This window comes from Prinia subflava, chromosome Z (genome assembly GCF_021018805.1).
Source record: "Prinia subflava isolate CZ2003 ecotype Zambia chromosome Z, Cam_Psub_1.2, whole genome shotgun sequence".
NCBI classification, from domain to species: Eukaryota; Metazoa; Chordata; class Aves; order Passeriformes; family Cisticolidae; genus Prinia; species Prinia subflava.
The window spans coordinates 103,015,508-103,042,475 of NC_086283.1; the positions used below are offsets into that span (position 1 = coordinate 103,015,508).

A 26,968-nucleotide genomic window follows, 5' to 3' on the forward strand; every position below is an offset into this window, starting at 1 on the left:
ACTCTGTGTTCGCAGAGCTCCTAAAATCGACACCACCTTCCGCGCTCCCGCCCTTCGGCCCCGCTCCCCTCAGAGCTCAGCCCTTACGCCTTTCCTCCAAGCCCCTCCAGACTCACAGAATTACAGGTTGGAAAAGACCTCTGCAATCGTGCCCAACCTATGATTGATCCCCTTCTGCCACCCAGACCACAGCACTGAGTGCCATGTCCGGGTGTTCCCTGGACACCTCCAGAGATGAAGACTCCAAATCTCCCTGGGCAACTCCTTCCGACGCCAGAGGAAATTCCTCCTAAAGGAAACTCCTGCTAAAGTGCAACCTGAGCCTCCCCTGGCGCAGCTTGAGACCATAGGCCCTTATCCTATCACTGGGTGCCTGGGAGCAGTGCCCGATCCTCACCTGACTCATAAACTCATTCAGTGCCCCGCATCTCCCCCCTCGCTCCCCTCAGCGCCGCCCCCGCCCCGCCCTTTCCGCCCGTCCGCGCGCTCCCCTCAGCGCGCACGCGCGCTCCCCGCCCTCCCCACCGCCCGCCATATTCAAACCGCGGCGGGTTCAAACCGCGCTCGAGCCGGGCCGCGGGAGCCGCGTCCTCTTCCTCCTCCACCTGCCCCGGCCCGGCTTCCTCCTCCCCGGCCCCGCGACAGAGAGAGTGCCTCCGGGAAGCACTGCCGCTGCGCCTGGTGAGAAACCTGAGGAGAAACGGGCGCTGCCGCCGGGCGCAGCGGGTGACCTCGATCCCCTCAGGGCATCCCGACCCGCCTCGGAGTGTCCTGGTTCCACGCAGGTGGAGGGTGGGGAAGGCAGCAGGTGTCTAAGAACGGATTTAATAAGCGCGGTAGTTAATAGTGTTTTAAGCCGAAAGCGAAATGAAGACTTTTTTTTTTTTTTTTTTTTTTTTTTTTACTTTTGCTTTTTCAAGTGTGAGCCGCCGGAGGGAGCTGTGTGAGCGCTCAAAGCCGGGCCACAGCGTTAAATGCGGGGTTTTGTCACATTGCATAGCTTTTTCTTTTAATCAATTCCTGTCTATAATAGGCTTAATAGCTCTATTATTATTGACAAACTAGTAATTGATACATAATGCTCTTTTTGATGCCTTCAGACTTCACTAAAAACTCTGCTAACACTTTGGGGTTTTTTTTAATAATTACATTTTAAAAAAACCACACCTATTTAAACATTAATCATCTGATGAGGTTAATCATCTTCTCTCCCTGAGAGAAGCTTCTAAAACTGCCTTATATACGCCAGGTACTTGGTTTTTGCAGTAAATTCCAGCTCCGTTTTTAGTGGACATTTCAATATAATAAGGATGCTTCTGATCTCATGAGGAATCGCTGTGCTGACATCACACTGCACTTATCTCCAGAGTTCTGGGAAGCTTATTGTCTTATTGTCTAGCAGCAGTCACTTTATGCTTCTTTTCTTACCTTCTGTTTAGTAAGATAAAAGAGAATTACTCCATTTACTGTTTCATTTATGTTCCCTTTGCTTCTTTGACAGATCAGGGTACTTTTAAAAATCCTGCTTTTGTAGGCGATGTTTGCAACTTGGGTCTTTTTTAAATTCTTCCCTTCATTTCTGTTTCCTTTCAGTGTGATGATGAAGGACATGGCATCCTCAAGCCTGGAAGATTTATGCCTCCACTTCAATGAGAAGATTTCATATATTAAAAAGTGTATCCTGTTGAGAAACATAGGTAAACAAGACCAACAGTAGGGTTTGGTTTGCACTTCACTTCAAGAGAGACCCTGAGGGGCTGGAGCGTGTCCAGGGCAGGAAGGGAGCTGGGAAGGGGCTGGAGCCCCAGGAGAGGCTGAGGGAGCTGGAAAGGGGCTCAGCCTGGAGAAAAGGAGGCTCAGAGGGGACCTTGTGGCTCTGCACAGCTCCTGACAGGAGGGGACAGCTGGGGGGCTCTGGGAACAGGGACAGGGACAGGAGGAGAGGGAACGGCCTCAGGCTGGGACAGGGGAGGACAGGTTGGTCACAAGGAGGAATTTCCCCATGGAAAGGGTGTTCAGGAATTGGAAGGGGCTGCCCAGGGAGGTGGTGGAACCCCGACCTCTGAAGAGATTTAAAAGCCATATGGTTGTGACACTTGGGACACAGGTTAGTGGTGGCCATGACAGTGCTCTGGGGGAATAGCTGGACCTGGTCTTAGAGGGCTTTTCCAAAGTAAATGATTCCATGGGCTCTGTTGGCTGTGTGGGGTAGAAGGCTGACAGTTTGGCTTGATGCTTCTTCTGGATAGATATGGTGGCTGGGGAGCAGGGAGTTAGATAATTACTGCTTGTGAGGGAGAGGAATATCAGATTTTGGTTTTTTTTCTTGGAGACATTGTAGCTTAATGTTCTCTTTTACAGGTAAAGATGAATGCTACAAGCCTGTTCTCCATAAAATACAGAATGAGGTGATCCTTCTATATGAACTCCTGAATGAAATGGAAGCCGAAGTTAAACAGCAAGCAAAACTGAAAGATTTGCTAAAAGTAATCTTTTTTCTTTTCCTGTTCATAAAATACTGAAAGATTCAAAGAAATCTTTGATATGTATGTCACAGGTTTTTTTTCCTAGATCCTTTGTGATGTTTGGATGCATGTGCTTATAAGAGAAGCTGGGGCTTGGAACTGGCTTGCTGATGGTTTGCTAAGCAGTTCTCCAGAACAATGAACATTAAAAAATGTATTTCTTAAGGCTTATACATAGAATCATAGAATTGTAGAATGGTTTGAGTTGGAAGGGACCTTAAAGCCTATCCAGTTCCAACCCCCTGCCACGGGCAGGGACACCTTCCACTGTCCCAGGCTGCTCCCAGCCCTGTCCAGCCTGGCCTTGGGCACTGCCAGGGATGCAGGGGCAGCCCCAGCTGCTCTGGGCACCTGTGCCAGGGCCTGCCCACCCTCGGGGGGAAGAATTTGTGTTCTTAGTATCTAATCTATATCTACCTCTCTTTATCTTAAGGCCATTAAAAGTATGTTTTTGTCACTGGCCTTGTAGACATGCCTTTATCATAATAGATATGGTGATCTAAAGAGCTGTTCTACTTACACATCTTTGCAATAGCTGCATAAAGAATTCAATTACAATAGTTGTTATTCTGCTGTGTGTTTACACTGCCTTTGTTAAGTCTTTTGTGGAAATGTTGTTTGGGGAATGGAGGTGAGTTTACCCGAGTATCTTGTCTTCACTACCACCACTCCCCTGAGCAGACCTTGCTGAGGGGGTATTGCTAAAGTTCCTTTGGCCTGCTCAAGTTTCTCTGACATTCTGAGGGCAAAGACAGACTCTCCTTCCTTTGTATCTTTACTACTTTCCCTGGGGAAATTATGGGGTAAGGAGGTAAGATGGTGGGAACGGAATAAACAACACCTCTTAATAAAGCTGAAAAATAATTTAGTATCACCCCAATTTTACTTGCTTGGTGTTAGTAGGATGAGATTTCTAATACAGTCTCATATTAATTTCAGGAGATCAAGAAGGCTGCAGAGAGAGAGCAGAAAGAAGCCCAGCACCTCCTTGAACACATTCCACCCTACCTGCCTAAACCAACCCAGAGCTGGTATGTGGCACATAAGCCTGGAGGATTCGGGCTGCTCCTGGCAGTGCTCAGTTGCAGGGCTGTACAGCTCTGCTCCTTTCACTTCACATTAACTGTGAAACTGTGGGAGCCAAAGTTGTTGTGTGTATTGATTCTGAAGCTGGCTCTTGTCCAGGCTTGTGCTAGCACCTCAGCGAATCTGTCAGGTCAAGTCTATAAAGTACCAAGTTGTTCCAACTGGAGCTTCCAGGGATAGGTGTGATGCAGTAGAAAGCAAGTGCTTCCCTTCCTTTGGAATCACAAACACTGATTTTGTAACTGCAGTGCCTACACATTAAAGGGTTAGTGACCCAAATGCTGGGTCACTAGGACTGAAGTTCACCACTTCTCTTCCAAACACAATTAAATCACAAAAATCCTCTAACTCAGTCATCTTTCTGTGGGACTTTGAATTGTGTTTGTGGGACTTTTGTTCTCTTTTCCCCACAGCAACCTTGTACTTATTTCAGCTAGCTGTGACATCCGCTTGCCTTGGAGAGGGCTGTGGTAAGAAGCTTTCCAGAGTCAAGTAGCTCAAGTGTGTGAAAATGACAAGTATGTGAAATAACAGCTGTTACTCCGAAGGCTTCTAAGACATTTTAGGTCTGATTTTCTCATCTCTGTCTCTTTCCTGTTGGAGCTGCTTTTTTTTCTGGAGTGCTGTTAGTGTATGTCAGGTAAGGTCACTTGCAGAGTCCTTTTACCTGGGATCCCAGAGTTTCTTTCCCACCCCGTAGCTTGTCAAAAGACAATACATTAGCTAGAATTCAGTGCTTTCAGCATGTGCTTTGAATCTACCAGCCTTACTGGGTCTGGTTCCTAATGCCAAGAACCCTCAGTCTCAATGCATGACAGATGTATTCCAGCAAAGTGAAAGGTTAAATGTGTGGAAAGAGGGTTCCAGAAGAGAAAAATGAACAGTAATTTTTGTTGGTGTGTAGCAATATGGTTATTGGTGTAGGTGTTGTATTGAAATGTTCTTACCTGGTGAAAGGGTGATCTGTGCAGAAGCTTCTTTCTTATTCCCACCCTTTAGACATGAACCCCTCAGTTTAGGAAACAGCCTCTCAAAATGTCTCTAGGGATGTCTTGTTCCTTTTCAGTTCAGATGTTGCTTTTTTCGTGTGTGTGTGTGTGTAAAAATTGAAGTTTTTCACAAATTACCACTTGGGTTCTGCCTTCCTGTCATAACTTACTTCCTTATTGTAGGAAATCCTTTGTCTTAACTTTGTCTTAACTCCTGGAAATTGTTTATATGCAAAGGAGGCTTGTTTGATGATTGTGCCACCTCTGACACCAAAAAATTCTTTGGGATGTTGGTTTCCCTTACAATTTTGTCCTGCCTGTGATCAGGAAGTTAACTGTGGTATGACTTTAGCCAGTTCTTCCCTTTCTAGAGAGAGCCACAATGTGTGAAACCAACCAAGCTTTCTGGTAATTTTCTACAGATTGTGCTCAGCCAGCTCACAGCTGCTTTTCTGTCGGTGTCAGTTTGTTGCTGGTTTTTCTTGAGTAATAATACATTGCATGATGATGCCATTTGTCAAAACACACTTTCTCCTTTTGTCTCCATTTTGTCACTTGGAGTGCACTGTGTTGTGCAGCGGAGGGTCAAGGAAGTTTCAGAAGGGACATAATTGTTCAAAACCCACTGTTTCAGTGTAAATATGTTTTCAGGCCCCTTCCCCAAACCTTCCTCCTCTAGCCTCCTCCCTTTCTGTTCCCCTATGTCCCAGATCTGTGGGGCTGTGAATACTAGTGGGCTGTTGAGTGATTTTTGTGAGATAATGCAAAAAGCAGAGGAGCACTTTAATGCTGGTGAGACAGGCCTCGAAATCCCTGGGAAGATGGAAACACCCACACAGAGAAACTGAACGATTCATGGCTGTAGCTATTGTTTCTCTCCTGTATTCTTGGGGTTTCTGTTCTTGTTTACCAGAGGAATGTCACTGAAATAAAAAGCAAGTTCAATATCTCTCAAGCTCTTTGCATCCCACGTGTTTCTTGACAGCAGTTTCTAATTCCACCAGAGCCAGATTTTGTAAACAAGATCAATTCTTCCTTTCCATGGTTCAGGCCAGCAGTCAACTGTGTCTTTACCATCTCACTGCAGCAGTGCAGGGGCAAGGGAGTGGATGGCAACAAAAAGGAGGGGTGCCTGGGGCTGAGGAATCATCTAGAAAAGGTTTGTTGCAGTGGGATAGACAGCAGGAGACTGGAGTGTGGGAGCAACGAAGTTTCAAGATGTGAACTTGCTTCCTGTGGTTCTTCTGTGTTAATCCTTTCATTCCAAACCCACCTCCACCACCATGTGAAATCCACATCCCTTCCCTTTCCCTCCCGTTTGCTGACATTCCCTGCTAGCTGCTGCAGGGTGCCAGGATTTTTCCTGTTGTTGTTGTTCAGATGCAAACAGATGTTCTTCAGACGATGACATCTGAGTCAGTTTGGCTGCAGATGGGTTTCGGAGGGGCTCTGTGTTGTGTCACGGCACAGAGCAGAGCTGCTCCTGTCCCTGTGTCGCCGAGCAGGCGGTGTGGCAGCCCAGCAGGTGGCACTCGCTGTCCTCTCCACCACTAGTGTTCCTCGGGGGTGGGACACTGGGGCCCTGTCACCTGTCACATCAAGGGACACCTCAAATCCTGGCCCTGGGGCCGACGGAAGGGGCGCTGCTGTGTCGTTCACTGCTGTGGGACCCCACATCCAACAAGGATCTCTTGTGGGACAGTCAGATCCAAGCAGAGGATCTTTTCCTTGTCCAGGTCAGCTCTGTACTGCTTTAGGTAATTCTGCTGCCCATCTCAGTAATGTCCATGTGTTCTGATGACAGTGGATTTGGCTATATGTGTCACCTTTGCTGTCCTGCTGGGTGGCACATCTCTTGGGGTTTGAGGCTCTAAGCTGAGGGTTTAGAGAAAGGGTGAATTTATAAAAATAGTGTTCTAATAATCAGGAATAAATCAGGAAATTCTTTAACCTTTTGGATCTTGCCTAAAAAAATTTTTAGCAGTGTTTAAAAAAATCCAGTCTTGTTAGGTGGTGTTGAATTTCTTTGCTTCAAGTGTTTAATGGATGAGTCAGGCTTCCCAAGATCTGAACCTGTTTCAGAGAGCTATGAAGTATTTCAAATGTGCCCGTTAAGGCTGCAGCTCTGTGCTGTGTTTTATCTGATAAAAAGCCAGGCCTTGCGCTGTGTGAAATGTAATGGTACATTGAATTCTGAGCTAAGCCATGCTGCACTTGGACTTCTTCCAACTCACCTGCTAGCAGCCTCTGTGGCAGAGAAACCAAGAGCTGTGCTGAAGTCAGTTCAAGGATATGATTTGAAACAGAGTAGGCTTGCTTAACTGATGTTTCTTTTGTGAAACATCATTAATTGTGTTCATCCAGCCTAACAGATAGGCTGTAGGCTGTAAGTTAGGTCTGTGACTAAGCAGACTTGGTAGTGTATTGGAATTCTCTTTCCTACTTACCTGTTCTTTATACACTGAATATTCCTTCATTTTACAGCATCACGGTGCCAACTGTGAAACAGGAAGGACAAACGAAGGCTGTAGAACCCAAGCCTGCAAAGAAAGCTGTAAAAGAGACAAAAGTCATTAAAGAAGCAGCGTTAATAACCACAGAGGAGTTTGAAAGTATTCCTGCGTAAGTAAGCATGGCTTCCCTTACACCCTGGCATATCAAATTGGGTGGCACACACAGGTTTAGGAGAGTGACCTCTTTCAGAACTGACAGAGATGAAATATTTCATGGGGCAAAACATGATAACAGCTCCAAACAGTTTAAACGCAATGCTAGCAAAACCTGAAAATTGAATTAATGGAGTTAATTGGGCTCTTTTTTATGCTGGTATTGGGAAGATGAGAACTGATCATTAAAACCCAAACCTCTTACCTCAAAAGTCACTGTAAGTCATTGTATGAACAGAGATTTATTAGCTAAGAGGTGAATCCTCATCTTGTTTGGAGAACTGACAGTAAAAAAAAAAGAGCCATCATTTCATAAGATGAAAGGGTTTTTTACATACAGAAGGAAAAATGATGATAAATGGTGGTTTTATTTGACCCAGGCTTCTAGAAACTTCAAGTCTTGACTTGCCAATCTGTTTTGAGACAGGAAAAGCAATCAGACTTAAAAGCAAAAAAACACTTTGCACTTAAATGCCCAAATTTCTGGAATATAGAGCTGTGGGTGTTTTCCCCTACGATCAGGACCTGATTAATGGATATCCTTGTCTGAATTCTGACATGTAGAAATAACTTCTTAAATGGCATTTGGGTGGCATGGGTAAGTGTTTCTGCAAAAATAAGAAATCTCTCTTGATGCCTAAGGCTAAATTGTTATTGAGACTCTAGATTCATTGTGTTCCCTTACAATACCAGTTCCAATATGAAATATGTTTTTGAGTCTGTACTTTACTTGAGGCTTTCCAATGTTTTTTTCTATAGCCTTCAAAATTTTCAGGTGAGTAATGCCTGCTTTCTTCCTTATCTTGAGTGTTGAGCTAATGATAAAGGACTTCTGGTCACTTCTTAGGAGAGCTTGCACCTGGTATTTTTATTCTGCACAACACCTCAGGTATTTTGTGGATTTACTCCCTTAGGTAGTTCTCTCCTGATAAAATTATGGGTGGATAAAACTGGAGCATGAGAATTTTTTGCCTTTATCTCTGCTGTTGCAAGAGAAATAGACACAGACCATTCCAGCCAAATATTGTTTTAACTTCCAGTTAAAGCTGTGATCTTCCACATGACAAGACAGGTGGGAGGACACTTGGGGGCATGGTTTAGTGGTGGTCTTGGCTGTGCTGGGGGAAAGGTTTGACTTGATGATCTCAGAGGGCTTTTCCAACCTCAAAAAGTTTATGATAATCCTTGAAAGTGGAAGGTTTTCCACTGCTGTTCATGGGCGTGGAGGATGGGGATGGTGGCCAGACTTCCTATTCATTACAGATTCACAAAACCACAGAATAAGCTGAGTTGGAAAGCACCCATTGTGAAAATGTTGCAGCTGTGTTGGAAGGGACCCATTATGGAAAGGTTGCAGCTTAGACCGTGCTGGTAGGGCTCTAGAAATAATTTTATTTTATTCAGATGGGAGAAGCATGTTTGTTCTGTGGAGGAAAATTTACATGAATTTACATAGATCTATTAATCTACCAGTATTTCTGTTGCCTGGCAATGTTGTAGTACAAGATTGAGGGAGTACTTGCAATTTCACATGCTGATTGACCAAATATAAGCAGCAAATACTTGTAATACAAATTCTCTTACACTGAATGCACTCTCTTGGAAGAATGAGAATTTGATTTAGGACTCAGTTCTTCTGGTGAGCACTGCAACAGGGAGGTGGTCACTGAGAAATTGAGGCTGTTTTCACTTGTTTTGTGTTGAACATGAAGAAAAATCTATTCCTAACACCATCAGGCCAATAAAAGGGACACACAGGCTTCAGTGACTTCATAGTCCTGTGGGCAGCTGATATTTAGCAAAAGTACACACTGTGATCAGGGGCAGATGTGGAGCACCTTGATCAAATAGAACACTTTGCACAATAAAAAACTTGCAAATTATCTTACCCTTCAAATCTGTTGCAGGAAGGTGCTCTTTGGAGGAAGATAAGGACATTTCAAAGTACCTGTCTTTGTTAACTTTTGACTTTGAGGCAAAGGAAAATGCTTGCTTTATGCTGTGTCTAGAATTCTCACTGCTTTCTAAAAATCTTACTGCTGAAAGTATTTCAGAATCTGTGCATTCATTAGAACTCTCAAGTCTCAGAAGATGGGTTGGGAGAATACATGGCTATTTTAGCCTAACAATGTTTGAGAGAGCAGGGGGTGGCCATTACAAGCTTTATCTCTTTCAGAGTGGTATATATGTGATATATTGATGTTATTCTTTTCTTTGAGGAACAGAGCACTGTGCTCTGGTTCTGATATTGATGGAAAAAATGCTTTGGAAAAGGGCTTAAAAAGAATGTGGATTAAAAAAAGAAACTGACCAGATTTTTTTTCTTTAAGAAGAATTTTGAATTTTATTGCATTTGGAATAGTGCAGCAGATTTTAAAGTGATTTTAAATCTAAATTAAATGCCTGAATTTGGAACTTCTCAGCTTTGTATTTTTATATGAGTGTATGTATGGGCTGAAATAAATGTCAGCATTAACGGGTTTGCCAGCCATGGATGGGTAGAAACATGAGAGGGCTGTGGGACAGCTGGAGTTTTTATGATCCATAGTTTTCCACAGAATAAAAATTCCATTTGGTTTTGACAAAGTTTAATTTCAGATTAAGGCATCTTGGAAGCCTGAGGGCTTCTCAAAGAGCATTTGGGTTTTAGTTTTAGGGAACCCAGTCCTGCCTCTCTGTTTCAGCTTCAGGATGAGCTGAAGCTTCCTTGGCTTTATTAATAAAGCTCCCTTGGCTTTATTAAGTGTGTTCACTGCCTGTGTGTTGACAGTGGGAGCACAGGAACTTAAATAAAGGTATTTTATACCTCCAGGCTTGCCCTTCCTCTCTCAGCACGCTCTCCTGTGGTGTAGGGAGGCAGAGAGAGCAATAAACAGTAGTTAATGCACACAGGGAAAGCCCTGCTGTGGTTACAGACCGTGTTGTGCTGTGGCTGCATTTCAGGGGTGGTAGTGCTGCTTTTATTACTGTGCAGAGTAGAGTGTTTTTATAACTATGAGGTGGCTGCACCTCCAACGCTGAAATAATCGAAGTATCAATGAAGTTGAAAGCTGGCTGCAAGTCACTTAGTGGCTAGTAAGTTTCAAACTTGTTTTGGAGGCAGAGCAATTGCTTTCATTGAATTCAGTTCTTACACACCTCCTGCTGTCCTGTCTCCCTGGCAGGAACTGGCTGCTGTTGAAATCTACAGCACTCACTTTGAGTTGGCAATTGCAGAATGCCTGCCCGAATTCTGGTTTGGAGTACTGACCTTGTAATTGATTATCTGCTTCTGCTTTGAATTCCTTGTATGTTCTCCAAAGATTGAGCCTGTCTGTTCAGATTAAAACAAGGGAGGAATTTGCTGTTCATTGATCTTTTCAGTCTTGCTGTCCCACAGCTTTTAGCCACCTGCTCTACTGACCTAAAGCATTCATTGTTAAAATGAATTGTAATGCTAGTGTGATTCCTCACATCTGCAAACAGATACTGAACGAGACACAAACAGCCAGGTTTGGTTTATTGTAGCAACTGTAGCAATGAAGACCACAGGACAATGCAGGTTGCAGGGCTGGCCTGGCTCCTACTGCCATTTTGGGGGGTGGGGGTTGTGCTTTATTTATTTAGCTTACTGCTTGTCATTTGAGTTTCAGATTTCATTTTTATATAATGGTTTCTCAGTGTGCAGCACAGTCCCTTTTCCTTGAAGGCATGGCTTTACATCTATAAATACTGAATAGCCTTACTTGCAAGTATTCCAGTGTTCTAGTATTTCCACATCACTTTGTTCCTTATCTTCTGTGCTTCCTGTACCTCTAGACTGTTATCAACAGACCTTATTCTTCTAGTACTAGTATTATGAAATGCCCTGGAAGTTCAGAAATGCATGCTGGTGATGCAGAACCATATCTGGACAGCTCAGTAGGCTGCAAGTCAAATACAGAACACAACACAACACAAAACTAGTAGTTTTTTAAAAAAACGAAATAATCACAGAACCACTAGGTTGGAAGAAACCTTCAAGATCAAGTCCAACCCGTACCTAAAACTTCAACTAAACCATGGCACTGAGTGCCACATCCAACAACAAAATCAGCAGCAAATTTAAAAAATAAAATAAAATAAACAGCCCATGGCAGGCACGGGGCTGCCGCGCTCCTGCTCTGGCTCCGCGCCCACCGCTGGATTGTTCAGCGTGACCAAACAATAAATGGCTGTAACATCAAACGCAGGTTATTTGTGGTGATAATATGAATCAAATTGTGCTCCCAGGCAAACGTTTCATTTCATGCTGTTCTCTGCAAAGTTACTTTATTTTTTGGTGTTTCTAGTTATAAGTTGTATGCTGTAAAAGCAACTTTTATTCCATTTTGAAAAGCCTTTTACAGCTTAGGCACTGAATACAATCTGCTTCTTAATTTAGCTTTCTAATATTTTATCTTTCTGGTTTAGGTTCTGTCATGGGCTTTTTACCTTCAAGATTGTTAAACAATCAAGGAAATGAACAGAATTATCTACTACTTGTATTCATTAACACAAAGCAGGAGAAACTGCCTCTAACTAGGAATGGCTTGTTCAGCTAAGGCTGATGAAAGAGAAGAACAAACACAGAACTTTGTGACTCTCTGGTTACTGATCCTTGTTTTTATTTGCAGGTATATGAAAGGCCGTATAACGTATGATCAGATTAATGCAGTTGTTCAGCAGTTGAACAAGGCCGTGGTGGGCAAGTACAAGATCATGTATCAGCCTTTGAGGTCCATGAGTGCACCAGTCAGAAATCTCTACCACAGGTTCATGGAAGAAGAAACTAACGATACAAAAGGTAATTTTTTCCCCATTTTTAGTACCAAACTCGTAACACTTGGATGTTGCAGGAGAAGTATAAAAATACAGGTCTTTTTTTGGTATTTCTGACTGAAGAGTTTCCCATAGTGATTGGCTCACTTTCTGAATGTTTTCATTGAAAATACATCCCTTTGATGGTGTGTCAAGGTAGAAACTTTTGTGCACGAAGTTTTAGTTTGGAATCACTACAAGTTCTGCAAAGTTTGATAACAAAATCACAGAAATGTGTTCTCAGGTCTTAAACTTGATGGGACATGAACTATTGAAAATTTGTTCTGAAGCTGGGAAATCTGGCTAATAATTTGTGCTGCAGTGGCTTTGTGGAACAGATAAGTCTGTCTGATAATCCTAAGTTTTCTTCTCTTAGAAGCGTAGAGGCAGTGAAAACCGTAATAGCTTTCTTTCAATTGAAAAGCAAGTTGCACTTACAGGCTCATTTTTCCAAAAATATATGGCACAGTGATATTAAAATCTCCTTTTTGGCATGCCTTTCCTCTTGAGAACAGGTATGTAATTACTCCTGGATGGGAGTACTGCACATGTCAAGCTTGGTGATGATGCCCTCAGCTTTCCAAGTTCAGGCATACAGAGTGGAGCAAACACTTCTCTGTCTCACGGAAAAAGAGCTGTCTCTGACAACACCATGGCAACCACCTTCTGGTTTTGCCCTGGACAGAATGCTAGAAATTCTGCCCTGAGCATTCACTGGGTACTCAGGAATCCCCTGAAGATAAACTACAACTTTTCCTTCATTCCCTCTGCACCTTCCTTCTGCTCCCCCCTTCCTTTAGTTTTGTTGCTCTTAAAGACTCTGGATATTATAGTATGCTAACTGACGCATCAGTGACTTCAGAATTCTAAATGCAGCTTTTCTGTAGAGAGGGAGTTCTGATCTGATGGATAGGCTGGCACTGTGTTTTGAGACCTATAAGATAAACACTTCCACCCCCTGCCATGGCAGGGACACCTTCCAGTGTCCCAGGCTGCTCCCAGCCCTGTCCAGCCTGGCCTTGGGCACTGCCAGGGATGCAGGGGCAGCCCCAGCTGCTCTGGGCACCCTGTGCCAGGGCCTGCCCACCCTCCCAGCCAGCAATTGCTGCCCAATCTCCCAGCTGGCGCTGCCCTCTGGCATTCCCTGGCAGCCATTCCCTGGGTGCTGTCCCTGCAGGCCTTGTCCCCAGGGCCTGTGCAGCTCTCCTGGAGCCCCTGGAGGCCCTGGCAGGGCTGGCAGCTCTCCCTGGAGCCTTCTCTTGTGCAGGGCAGAGCCCCAGGTGTGCCAGGCTGGCTGCAGAGCAGAGGGGCTCCAGCCCTGGCAGCAGCTCCGTGCCCTCCTCTGCCCTGGCTGCAGCAGCTCCACGTCTTTCTCATGCTGGGGTCACAGGACTCCAGATGAGGTCGCAGTTGTCATACAAAGGTCATTGTTGTAAAGGGCTTTATTGAAAGCATTCTAGCATATGCAGCTGGATAAATGCATGTGACTTACTTCTGCTTTGGGCTGTGATGGTTTGGTTTCTCTCTAATCACTTTTTTTTCTCAGTGGAACAGCAACTTATATTAATCTGGATTTATTAAAATACTGGCTTCATCAATTTAATTTACAACATACTTTTAGTATCACTCTTCCTATCCTTAGGACAGTAGTTAGGACTTTGAGCCCACAGTGGTACAAGAGAGGCTGAACCCCAGAAAGTCCCTCCTGGTCCTGGAGTGCTGCTCAGTCTGCACTGTGATGCACAGCAAATTTGGCTGCAGTGACAAAGCCATTCTAGCAATTTGAGAAAGCTGCAGCTGGTCAGAGAATTTTGTGTCAGAGAGCTGAGAGGGTTAGCTCTGAAAAACTGAAGTGCTTAATTTCCTTCAGTACCTGGAAATTGTCTTTATTTCTTGTTTATCTTGGGAAGTTCAGTTAGGAAACTAGGACATTGAGCATCTGATAGAGTGTGTGTATTTGTGTGGTAGATGGTTTTGTTTAGGTTTTTTTTGCAACTAATCATTTAGAAAGTCTGGAGAAAAGGCCTGGCAAGCTGTCAGGTGGTTCTTATCTGGCCAGCACAAAATGATTAAATGTCTTTATCCATTGCATTTATCAGGATGACGTTCCGCATTCATTGATTTGTTTGCTTAAATCTCTCCTTGGAGTGTCTCTCTGCTTAGGATTCTCACTGGTTCTCAGCCTGGGCTGATTGCCAGCTGACCTCTTCTCTGAGATCGAGATGAGAAAAGATGCTGCCTTCAGGGTCACTTCCAGGCACTCAGGTGATGCAGTGAGTTTAGCTGTTTGTTTAGTGTGTGGACCAAACCACCGCCCTTCACCCAGCTCTGATTTCTTCACAAAAAAGATCCTGCTATGCTGAATGTTGCCACTCTGATTGTGGGCAACTATAAGAAGAAATCTTATTTTATCAAAATTCAGGGCATTCTGATGCTCCCCCAGATGTAACAGACTGTGAAGACAACATGCAGGTTATGCCTGGCTTCCCAACACTGTTTGGGTGTATTGGTGTTCCTGGAAGTTGTAAATGGTCTCTATCCTACAGTAGTTCTATTTTGAGCAGTAATGCAGTGCTTCTTTCTTTCCCTAGTAAACAAACTTCCTACTTCTCATCTGTATGTGGATTTGGTGGCATTACAAGATGTGAGATTACAGCAGAGCTCCTCTCTTGGGAAATATCTCTAGATTTTGACAGTTATTGTCTCTGGAAGATTCTGCTCCCTGTGAGACGTGTGTGTCACCAGCTCTCATGAGAGGCCCAGGCTGTGAGGAAACATAATCTGTTATTTCTCAGCTCTGTCTTAGCAAGACTACATTTACACTTACAGACATGATTCTTGGACCTTAGTTCTTTACCAGCAGCTTCAGCATTCCAGCTTGGATTAGCTATTTCCCGGTGAAACTGGAAGGACTTAATAGGAGGAGGAGATGCTCCATCTTTTCTAAGATGTCACTGCCTCTGTGTTAAGGATAGAACAAGGAGGGAGAATGCTATCTTCTTTTTCCAAGCAGAAACACCCCTACCCTTGTGTCCTCCTTCCCATTAGAATTGGAAGGGTGATACTACACATAATTCAGGAATCATTTAGGTTGGAAAAGGCCTCTAAGATGAGAAATTCCAATTATCAACCAAGCACCATGTTCACCACTAAACCATGTAATCAAGGGGCACATTCACATGGTTTTTTGAACACTTCCAGGGATGGTAACTCCACCACTGCCCTGGGCAGCCTGAATTGTAATGACAATTTGCTTATGGAACTAATTAATCAACCACAGGAAGAGATGAGGTCTCAGCCCTGATGCAGGACTTCCCTGTGCTGCTTTCTTGGAGACACAGGGATGACACTGTTGCAAGTGGTTAGTCTTTTCTTATCATTTTCTTAAGTAATGATGAATTATTCTTTTCCAAATCTAATACAAGTCAACAGAATGGTGGGCTGCATAGCTCTGATGCATGCAGGACTCTGTCTTTATGCCAAAGATGTAATTCCAGAACCTGAGTGCCTGCTGGGAGTCAGAGCGCATGGAGCAGGGCCTGTGGATGATGCTGAGTGTCTGAACTTCATGGGAAGGCTGGCAATTCTCTTTCTGATGGCAGATTTAAGAAGTAGAATTGTGCTGGTTTGAAAGCAAAACCACTGAGACTCTGAGTCAGAAATACAATTTAATAGAGAGAGAACAAACAACAAGAAAGGTAAAGATAAAATAAGACAAATGCAATAGTACAAAGGAGCACTGCCAGAGTCAGAATGCAAACCTGACACCCTGTTGGTCAGGGTGTTGGAAGCAGCCCGCAGTGAGTCCTCCCACAGTGACAGATGTGGCTCTGTTGGAGCAGAGATGATCCTCAAGAAAGGCTCCAGTTGTTCTCTGGGAATCCTGTGGGAACAGCTCCCTTGGTGTTTGGGATTGCTGTTTTATCCCTGTGGAAAGGCTTTGGCTGCTCCCGCTGGGTGGAGCATCTCCCAATGGGATGAGGTGATGTTATCAGTCCTGTGAGAGCCTTCAATGGCCCATTCACAGGGGATGTCCCTGGGAGGAGGATGGGTGCAGGAAGAGATAAGGAGGCCCTGCCTTATCTGGTGTTATCAGTGCTCCCATTAACAGAAGGCATCCACCCTCTTTCCATCCCTAAAGTTACAAGAGATAAGGAACAATATCTCCCAACTGACTTCAACAGATGAAAATAGAATACACATTTGTGGTTACATTTCTCAACCCAGGACAAGAAAAAAGTTCCCAATGTAATGTGAAGTCATCCTACAGCTGACTGCAGAATTATGCATTGTAGATTGTGGAATTATGAAGAAGAGGCTGTGCTGTCACTTGTGAAATGCCGAGTGTATCCTACAACAGAACCGTTTCTGTAACAAAACCATTGTTTGTTTTCCAGGAGTATTTTTTATTGTGGAGGCTGATATCAAGGAGTTCACTGGGCTGAAGTTGGATAAGCGCTTCCACAGCATCCTCAACATCCTGAGGCACTGCCACAGAGTGAGAGAGGTCCGTGGCTCGGGGCTCATCCGCTACGTCATCTGCTAACGAGCTCCCCATGCCTGCCTGCCCACGAGGGAGACCTGCCACCTGTGCTCTTGTCTCCAGACAGCAGCAGTGGGGGACAGGGAGCGCTTCTCACGCATCTACCCTAAATTAGGAGCGGCATTTAAGTATTTGAGTTCTGTTTTGCAAAATTGAGGGGAACTACAAACCCAAACCAGAAAGATGGCTGGGTACAGGTGATTAATCACATTTTCTGGTCAGCACATGAAAGCAAAGCATGTCATTGTGCACCTTTGGTCCTTCTGTGTTTCTGAGTGTTGGAGGTTGGGATTTTTTCCTTTTTTTTTGTCTTGCTCTCAGAGAATTTTTCTCCCATTTGTTGCCTAAGAGATGGGAACGCTGGATACTTAAGAGACAGAAGATATGTGTCTTAGTTTGAAAGACAGGTATCTGCTAGGAAGGGGGCAGGACCTCCCTAGAGATGGAGAATTCAAATCCCCTCCCTCCAAATTATTCTAATTCAGAAAATTAAAGGGGCTTTCAGGCAGAGGTATAGGGATAGGAATAACAGTTCTTTACTAGTATATATGACACAACAAACAACCAACAACTACGGCATTAATAATAAACAGAACCAGGAACCTTAAGGGCTTTCTTTCACAAAGCCCGGGGCAGTTTGATCTTGGTGCCCCTGTGGGACTCCGAGAGGCCGAGATGGAAGGGAGGAAAGTCCCGGGCTGGTGGATGAGATGAGGAGCTCTGCGCTGGTAGCTGGAAGGGCAGGGGTGTCCCGGCAGGGCTGGGCAGTGCAGGGCTACAGAGTAGAGGAAAACCTCAAAGCTCCCGAGAAGCAGCGGCGGTGGGGGGAGGCTGGAGAAAGCGAGCTCAGGGTCCCTGGGTACACGAGCAGATGACGGTAGATTTCCCAGGAGGAAACAGAGGCAGAGTGATGGCCGTGAACTCTTCCTGCAGCAAGGGGCAGCCCGACCGTCCTCCCGGATGCTGAGAGCAAGAGTGAGACCCCCCTCCCCCAGCTCTGTCTTTTACCTTTCCCAAAGCTCGCGTTATCTCCCCTCTCTGAGGGAAACTCCCAGAGACTCAAAAACAATAGGTGTAGCCTTGTGCTGCCCTGTCCTTCAACTACTCCCTTTTGTTCTGATTAAGTACTGTCATTAAGGTTTCTTAGAAACTTATGGGAAAAAATTCTGTAAGTGAAAAAAGAGGCAAATCTAACCCCCAACAATGTGGCAGGGGAGGGGGGGATTGTGGAGGGGAGGAAACTGGGTGCAATTTTCTACATCCCTTAGCTGGGGGGATTTCTCTTAGGAAATGCAGAGATACCACGAGCCTGGGCTGGAGGTCAGGGGCTGGGTTTGGCCCTCAAGTGCTCTTGGGATCAGAGGGGAGGCAGGTGGAGTTTTGGGGCCAGGCTGAGAATTTACTGCAACTGCAGAGTTCTGTCCTGCACTGCTTCTCCTTACGATGCATGAGCCTCTGCTTGTAAGAGCGGCCATTGAACTGGGACCTTTCCAACACCGGACCTCCCCATCTGCTCTGGTGCCTCAGGGGAAACCCAGGACCCCAAGCCGCTCTGGAGGGAGAGGGAGAGTAAGCAGTGGGAGCCCACCCGACGCTGCCCAGCCCCGCTGTTCTCCCCACTTTTGGCTTTTTGCTGCACTTAAACCTGACCTGATACCCCTGACCTGATACCTGGGTGACTGCCCGGACCCCCACAGCTCCAGAGTCTCTGTTACACTTTGTTCACCATCCGGCGTGTGCCCATCTCTACTGTTGCAGCCACAATCCGGGGTTCCTGCTGCAGCCCCATCTGCTATCACCACAAGAGGGAGGTGTGGCTGAGCGGCGCCACAGCGCCCCCTGCAGCCCTGGAGGAATCATTGCACCCCTGCCCGGCCGGGAGCCAGCAGCGCCCCTGCTGGCTGTGCCCGGAACTGCACCAGGGGAAAGTGCCTGACAGGCAGCACCAGGTCTGTGGTTCTGTTTGGTGTCACTGCTGTTTGTTTGCCTTGGTAGATATGTTCTAGTAAAGAGCTGTTCCTCCTTCCCCTACCTCTTTGCCTCAAAGCCCCATAATTTCAAAGAAGAAGGGGGGTCATATTTCCCAACTTCCTTGGCAGATGCTGATGCCTTAAGTTTTAGCTTTCATATTTGCCAGATTCTGTACTGCATTAGTATGTAACTCTGAGCTTCATATAAAGTGTTAGCAAGTTCTCACAGTTTAGTTAGACAAAGCACTTCTTTCCAGCCCCAGAACCAAGGACACTGTTGCAGTTTCAAGCCCAAAAAGTATAAACAACAGCAAACTGGGAGGATGGGACTTCATAACCTGAAGCTGTAATTGGACAATTAATCCCAATATGTAAATGGACTAAAACGTATAAGAGTGTGAAAACTCATGACCCATCATCCATCTTGGGTGTAGCCTCAGCTGGGCTCTTGTACTGGCCAAGGTGTGTCCTTTGAAGGCCTTTTGAGGAAATACCGACTTTATTCCTTTAGTGCTGTCTAGCCTCTGTTCTAGACAGCCTCTCAAGGCATCAACACCTGTCTTTTAAACCACTACAATGAGTTGGAGGCTGTGTTTTAAGATTCTGTAGCTACTCAAAGGAATTATCTGATTCGGGTTTTTTTCTTTTCAATGCCTTAAACCAATTTCTAGATTTCCTTTTCTTAATCTTTCTTCTTATACTAATTGTACATTTAGGAGTTTTCTACATCATTTGAACAGGAAGCTCTGGTGGTCCAAAGACTTCTAGACTGATTGATAATTCTTTTGGTCCTGTGCTTTTGCAACTTCATCATGCAGCCAGATTTTTACCTCAGATACTCAGACTGGCCTGAAACAGTAGGGGTTTGAAATGAATATATTCACATTCGTCATGAAAATTCAGGTCAGACTGGTCCTGTTTTTTATTATAAAAGTCTTTATTACAGCTTTTGTTATAGAAGGTTGCTTTCAAATGACTTATTAAGGTAAGTAAAGTAGTAGATCTATTGTGATAAATATAAACTCTGCAAGTAACAAAAACCTTTTTGATAAGGAAAACTGTGTTCTTTTTCTTTCATGAGCCTATATCTGCTGTTATCCTGATATTTCATCTAAAATGCCTCTTCTTGTACCCTGTCAGCATTAACATGACATTAATTGTGCAAAATACCCAAATGATCTTTAAACTTTGTCAGCAAAGCAATTCAGCTGAGTTTCTAGATTTTCTTTCTCTGTGTGTGTATGTGTTGTGTGTGTTTGTGGTGGTTGCCTTTCGAGGTTTTGTTTTTCGGTCTTTTTCTCTGGAATGTTTGGATCCAAGTTGCAGTCTCTACTCTGCATTGTATTGGAATATATTTGAGGATCCTAGAGATTGTCCTTTGCTTCTGATGCATATTAAAAAGCAAGACATGAGAGTACACACCATAATCCTGGTTTTGCCTACTCACTGTAAGGTTTGGTCAGATTTTTTCTCTTTAGATGTCACTGAACTGGTTTTTTATTTTTATTTTCTTAATAGTTTTTGGGGTAAGCTTGGTTGTGGCATGAATTTATGGGGTTTTCCTCATTTTTGTGTTTTGTTGTAGTGATTGCAGGTTTTGCTTAATTAGATGGTGGTTAACAGCTTTTGGTCTGTTACTATGGAGTTTTTAATTTTCTAAACTATTTTCCCTCGGGCAGATTCTCACAAATGTGTTCATTATTTTCATTCCCTGTCCTAACATTATGTTTTCCCTCTCCCAAGGAACTCTGCCCATGGAATGTGGTCACCTACTGTGCCCCTCCACTTTTCTTCCTCCGAAAGCTCACGCTAGCCTGGGAGCTGGAAAAGAGCAATTCCCTGGCATCCCAGGGGCTCGGTGAGCACCTGTCTCCTGCCTGGCATAAATTTTTCAGGGACAAAACATTTCCCTCCAGGAGCTGCCTCAAAAAATGGCTATTTTCTGCAGGATGTGCACTGATTTCTGCACCCTGCGTCACTCACCAGCAGACAGAGGCCACAGCCCTGGGTGCCAGCCCTGCCAGCTGGTTTAATTTAAAATCCCTCCAAAACAGCAGCCCGTGTGCAGCCTCCCAGGGCTCATCACACCCTGCCAGCTGCCAGAGTCGCTGGTAGCAGCTTCTGAAAACCAGGGACTAGAACTGAGGCAACACCAATTTAACTGCCTGATGTATGAGGAGGGAGTTGTAATCTTCCCCCAGCCCTAATCTCTTCTCTCAGTTGGTGGTTTCACCCCCGTGGCTCTCTGTCCCCCAGACAGCACAGTGGTGGCTGATGAATGTGGATTTGGTGAGTGCCTGCTGGGCTGGGCTGGACAAACAGGGACACAAAGCTGGTGACAAGCTGATGCAGCAAATGTCTCGGGCAGAGATGGAAGAAGTGTCTGCAGAGCTCTGCCCTGATGGTCACGAATCAAACCAAGTCCTGTCTGAGGGTGTGGGGGCTGCAGGAGGGCAGAGGTGCCATGTGGCAGTGAGAAGGCAGCACTGCCTGGCAGGAGCAGGGCTGAGGGGCTGCTGGACTGGGCTGCTTGCCACAAGAAAGGCACCACACGTCCCAGGGCAGTTGGCTTTTCTCCCTGTCAGAGACCTGTGCACGCCTCCAAAAAGTTGAGACAAAGCCAAGCTGGTTTTTAAAATGCTCTTTGTTCCTGCTGCTTTGTTGTGTTGCCGACTGAAAAAAGAAATCTCTTTGTTCTGCTTAACTCCTCTTTTAAAGAGACACTAATGGAAATAATTATCTGTAGAAATCAATGCTCTGAGCAGCTCGTACCCCTGAGTATTTAGTGCTGCGTGTTGTTTCAGGAGGCAGTGATTTCCATCTGTGAGAGCACATGTTCCCTTTCACTGTGCCCATGAGGAGGGAGAGAAAAGGAGCATTTCATGTCATTCATGGATCTTCACTTGTAGGGAGCTGATACTGAACAGTGCTGGCAAGAACTGTGTGAGGGAAATAGGTCAAGAAACTAGTTGATATTGAGGAATATCGCAGAGGATACTCTGAGCTGGAAAAGGTTTCTCCCCCATACAAGGTTTTATCAATTTTTTCTCCTATTTAAACTAACTAACTAAATAAAGAAAGAAAGAAATTAGAAAGTGTAAAACCTTTTGTCCAGGATGGTGCATACTGTGCCTCGTGGGACTGAGTAATCCAGACCACAAAGGTCTGCTTGCCTTCCTCTGCATGTGAAATTTGGGATCTATGTGTGTCACAACCAGGATAATACACAGTTAAGCAGTTGCAAAGCTTTGTATCTCGTAATTAGGCTAATCATTTTCCACAGTAAGGTATAAAAACAATGATGCTTCCTAAGTGGCTGCTTTTTCTTTTTTTAAAACTTCTGTGTCACACAGAATTTCCTGGGAGTTAAGATGCAATTAAAATGCAGGAAAAGTCATTTAAACAACACAGCTTTAAACACACTGGGGTTTATGTACAGGCAGAGGGACTTTAACATTTCATTTAGAGACAGAAACATGGAACAAGTTCACTCCTGCATGTGTTGCTTTCAAAGCTAAATAAAGCTCAGTATTTTGGAAAGCTGGGATCGAAATAAATTAAGTGTATTTGTGTTTCGATGTTTCAGGTTGTAGTCTGAGTTTCCATGGATGGAGAATTGCACTAGGAAAATTGGTTTCTCCACTTCCTCAAGTCTTCATGAACCTACCAAATGCAGGGAAATCAGTGGAATATTATAGTACTGAGTAGCAGGACAACTTCTTTTCTATTTAGGCTGAGTAGTGTGTCTTATTTAATTGATGTGAGACTGGTAAGTGATGATGAGTCCAGGCCTTTTCATCACTTCCTGAACTGAAGCTGCTTGGACTCTCCTGACATTATTTTAAGGCTGTTTCACGCTTAGTAGAAATTTCATGGATAGATCCACTTCCAAGATTTGTCCCTTTCCCCCCCTTTTCATTTTCCTTTTTCCCACATTTCAGGGAGAATTAGTTCCCAAGAGAAGCTCAGCTCCTGTTCCCACCTCCTTTTTTGTGCTGGCCAGCCTCAACTCGCTCATCCCTGCTGATGCAGCTCCCTGGGCTGAGCAGCATTTCAGTTATGAGCTAATGTCTCATGTTTGATATTTATGCAGCAGCTGAGAAACCTAAATAATTAAATTTCCCTGTGGCCCAAGCAGGAGTTGGATGAGCTGCCGTGTCGATGTGAGCTGTGCTGCCCTGCAGGATTTGCTGGCATCGTGGTCGCTACCTGTGCGCTCATTCCTGAACAGAAACTGCCCCACTGATCATAAATAATTCAGCTGTGGCTCAGCATGTCAGGTTAACCTTTGGGAACACGCCGAGGCTGCTGCTGCCTGCAACCTTTGTTCTTAAAGCAGCAAACTCGTTCTTTCTGAGCAGGGAGAGACCTGCACCCTCCATCCGGAGGGTTCATCCTGCAGCAACGGCTGTGGCTAAGTGTGACTTAGTTGTTGTGCAAGCGTGAGATTTATTCAAACCATTCAGATGTTTGATTTAATAGTCCAAGTTATCCCAGTTGTTTCAGTAGTCTGGTTTTCTGTGATGGTTTCAGCTGTGTCACAGGTATGCAGGGATGTCAGGAAGGGTGAAAGTTGCTAGAGTACCCACTACAGGAGCATAAGAGTGCTAAATCCCTGTCTAGTTGCTCATGGATTTTATCTGGGCATCCTTTTTTCCTAGGTTACAAGCAGATGCGATCAATTATCCAGATGTTCAAGGTGCCCTGTTGGTGAAACTTGTTAAAATCCAGTATCCAGACAACCCTGCTTCCCCACTTCATGCATCTAATGCCACCTCCCCTTCTCCTCGTGCCCCATCGTGGGGTGATGGCAGGCAGAGATACCCATGGGAAAGAGAAACTTTGCAGGTTGGGAATGAGTCACTTCAGAGGTTGGGAATGAGCTGGCCAGCAGTGGTAGGTCAGAGGAGACCTGGTGGTCACAGCAGACCACAGATTAAAGCAGGAATCCATTTGTGTGGCTACGGCAAAGTGAGCCAATAAATACAGATAGGATCTGGTTCTGCCGAATTGTTGGAAATGGAAAACAGTGAGTCAACCTCTGAATTACAGGTGAGGACTAGGCTTGGACTCTCTCTCTGAGGTCCTGGCTGCCTGGTAGGAGAAGTTAAAGAGAAGCTGTAAGATGGAAGTGAGGATGGCTAGAAAAGTAAGGAATCTGGCTTACTTAGTGTAGTGAGAGATGCAGAACCCTTAATGGTGGGTCCAGGTTTACCCTCACATACCCTGAGGGTGTTAAAACACGGGAAAGTGTGAGTGCAGAGGAATGATACAGGAGCCCTGGAGCTGGCCATGCTCTAGGATGCACCAGGCCTGCAGCAAGGCCTCATCATCCCTCCTCTCAGACATATAATTTCAGAGTCTGCTAGTTCAGGCTAATTGTTCCTGGAATGGGCTTGTTCCTCCCTTGCAGTGGCAGCGGCATTCCGGACGTCCTGCCTTTCCCTCTGCAAGATCTGGGGAATAATTGCAAGGGGAGAAAAAGGCCCATTAACCTTTACTGTCTGTCTTTTCTTGATGTAATCCAGTTGGTGTTTGTCTTGATGGCGATAATTACACAGAAGTATGTAATTGCAAGACAAATGTTTAATTAAGAGCAGGTTTGTTGCTAGTCTCTTGTCTGCTTCCATCTGGGAAGAACATGGTTGTGCCGGTTGTCTTGGCAGCCTGGATCGAAGGTCTGACGAGCCCGTTCTGCACCCTTGCTAAAGAGGAAGGAAATAAATGGAATTAGAGGATTGATGGGACCCTCCAATTCCCTCCTGATGCCATAACAGTTTCTAATTTCTGTACAATACTTTGCTCAAGATGCACATCTTTAGATGATGCCCATGGTGGATAAACCAGGCTTATTTTATATTAAAATAATTTGGGATGGTGAAGCCTGGTCAGAGCTTCAGGAAAGCTTGTAAGGAAAACTGCTCTTCCAGATGCTGCAGTTATATGCCTTTAGATGAGCTTAAATCGAAATTGCATTTTCTCACTCTTTAGCAGTGCCCAGTAATGTACTCCTGCAATATCCTAGGAGCCAGAAGGCTTTTAAACCCAAAAAACCCCTTGGGTTGAGGAGTTTACTTGTTTAAGCATGTCTGAATAAATGGGTTGTAAATTCTCAGCCTCTGCTGCCTCTTGGGAAGGCTCACGAACGTGAAGGTGGCCCTGTAACCTGACTGCACAGAGAAATGGCATTAAAAATATTCCTCCTCTCATCACTCCTTGGTGCCGAGGGTGTGTGGGGCAGAGCTGCCTCGCTGCCTTACAGTAACAGCAGCGAGCAGCAGCTGTGGAAATAATTTAAATATGTTTTCCCTCTGAGAAATCACACGGATCTTAATAGGGTTTTTCTTTTTTTTTAATTAAATAATACGCTGACTGTTACAAGCTGGAAATACTCTGAGTTTTGTGTTTATTCTTTGCAGCAGCGTTTCCTTCTGGTTGTCCCTCGGCTGCTTGAGGAGAGAAAGGCTCGGGAATTGCTTCCCTCTGGGAAGCAGCCCCGGGAGCTGCCCACGGGCTGCAGGCAGAGGATGGGAGATGGGAACGCACATGAGCCGCTGGGTTAGCGCTGGCCCTGCGGTGAATTCCTGGAGGGTCTGACACAGGATACATCCCTAGCCCAGCGCTGGGGTTCTCCTGGCCAGCCCGCCCCACCGAGCTCCTCACTTCTCCCCTCCAGGCAACCGGGAAATTTGGGAACGGCGGGGGGGGTTCGGCACGTCTTTCTCCTGCTGATAACGAAGCGGGCAATTAGGCAGAGGGCAGCAGCGGTCTCGCAGATGGTTGAGAGCCCAGCGAAGACAAGCGCAGCCCGTTTGAGGCGGCGCTGGAGCATCCCGAGCCGCGGGAGCGGTGCCCGGGAGCCGTGCAGAGGCGGGGGCAGAGGCGGGGAGCGCCATGGCAACACCGCCGGCAGGAGCCGCCTGGGTATGGATGTACACGCACACGCCGATTAAAATTTAAACAGCCTCTGATGCGAGGAGCGAGCCCGCGGGGCGGGACCCCTGCCTGTGAATAAAACATGGCAGTGTTGGAGGGATGTCCGTGCTGGTGGGCTCCCCCGGCCCGCCCGGCCCCGTGGCTGCCTCTCCTTCCCTCCCGGGGGTGTTTGGGGTGCTCCGGCAGCTCCATCACCTGCCGCGATGGGCTTCTGGGGCTTCTGCCTGTGCGGGTATGAGCTGCAAGCATGCTTTGCCCAGCCCTCCCCCTTGTTAGTTATTAAGTAACATGATATTAGTGGCTCTGCTAGGAAATATTTGGGAATTGATCAACTCTGCAGTCTTCCTGTACGCTGAGAGTACTGCTCCCCCAAACCATCAGTGGGATTTGGGTGCCAGATTCCCTTAGCCTCCCTTTGCAATTTCGGACTTTTACAGGACAGTGCAGCAGCAGAAGCACCCTGGTGCTCTGCCTGGTGCTGTGCCAGACGCTCAGCAGGTCCCAACCCCAAACCACAAATCATTTGAAGTTGCTACTATTTTGTGCTGCAGTGGGAACGAGGAGCGTTTCTCTCGTGATTATGCCTTAATGTCCCGGGTGGTTCCTAAGCATGGGTTGGAAGTGTTATGCCTGTTTTACAGAAGGAAGACGAGTTGTTAAGGCATTTAAGTGTTTCCCAAAGCCCCACCACGAGCTGGTGGTTAGGGCTGCACACAAAGTGTTTTGTCCCTGGCTGCCACATCCCCGTGTTCCCCTGAGCTCCAGCCTTGCAAATCCCTGCCTGAGGAGCGATGATTTTTGCTCATGGACTTGACAAGCTCCACGTTAAAACCTCTTGTCTGCACCTTTGCCCCTTCAGCTCGGGAAGCCCTCACATTTCTGCCTTAACAAGAAAAAAAATCTCTCCCAGTATCCAGCTTAAATCCAGCCATGGTTGGGGATAACCTCTTGTCCTTGTTCCTGGCCTTGGAGGCTGCTTAGTGCAAGCTCTGGCCCTGCATTTCTCCCTCTCCTCTAAGCCAGACCTGCTCTCCTTCCTTGCCCTGGTGTCTCCTCAGCAAGGGATGCTGCTGCCAGGAACTGGCAGGAATCTGCCTCCCCACTTGGCTCAGTGGAATTTGGTGCCACCATTTGTAGGGACAAACATTGCAAACCCTTCTCATGGTCACAGACACCAGGCTGAAAGGGGTGAGTTTTCCACCAGCATTGTTCCATGACTAGTAGTTTGCAACCTTTAATTTGGGTCTTTATCTGAGCATGCAGGATGTGCATCTTCTGTGATTTGGGGGTTTTCTTCATGTTCAAACAGCTCCTCTGGTTCTTTTTGATTGTGGCTTTGAGGTGTCTGCTTCCAGAAGTGAGAAGAAATGGGAAGCAAGTGAAAAATGGGAAATTTCACCATCTCTGGGGTTCCTTGCCTCCAAATCCCATGCAG

At 45.6% G+C, this 26,968-nt stretch overlaps 1 protein-coding gene across 1 annotated transcript; it reads left to right on the plus strand.

The window, feature by feature from the left end:
* The first annotated feature begins 544 nt into the window (after nucleotides 1-544).
* Nucleotides 545-20,655, plus strand: SKA1 (spindle and kinetochore associated complex subunit 1). The gene is made up of 7 exons (XM_063423334.1): nucleotides 545-681; nucleotides 1,594-1,697; nucleotides 2,362-2,486; nucleotides 3,465-3,556; nucleotides 7,085-7,222; nucleotides 11,901-12,070; nucleotides 16,482-20,655. Exons 2-7 carry the CDS (start codon nucleotides 1,598-1,600, stop codon nucleotides 16,628-16,630), a joined length of 774 nt encoding a protein of 257 aa, XP_063279404.1. The 5' UTR covers nucleotides 545-681; nucleotides 1,594-1,597; the 3' UTR covers nucleotides 16,631-20,655.
* The last annotated feature ends 6,313 nt before the right edge of the window (nucleotides 20,656-26,968 follow it).

Excerpts from the sequence above, each read along its gene's own strand:
- SKA1 (XM_063423334.1), top strand. The coding sequence starts at position 1,598 with ATGATGAAGGACATGGCATCCTCAAGCCTGGAAGATTTATGCCTCCAC. Across the intron at positions 1,698-2,361 it reads TATCCTGTTGAGAAACATAG|GTAAAGATGAATGCTACAAG; the intron begins GTAAACAAGACC and ends TCTCTTTTACAG. Across the intron at positions 12,071-16,481 it reads AGAAACTAACGATACAAAAG|GAGTATTTTTTATTGTGGAG; the intron begins GTAATTTTTTCC and ends TTTGTTTTCCAG.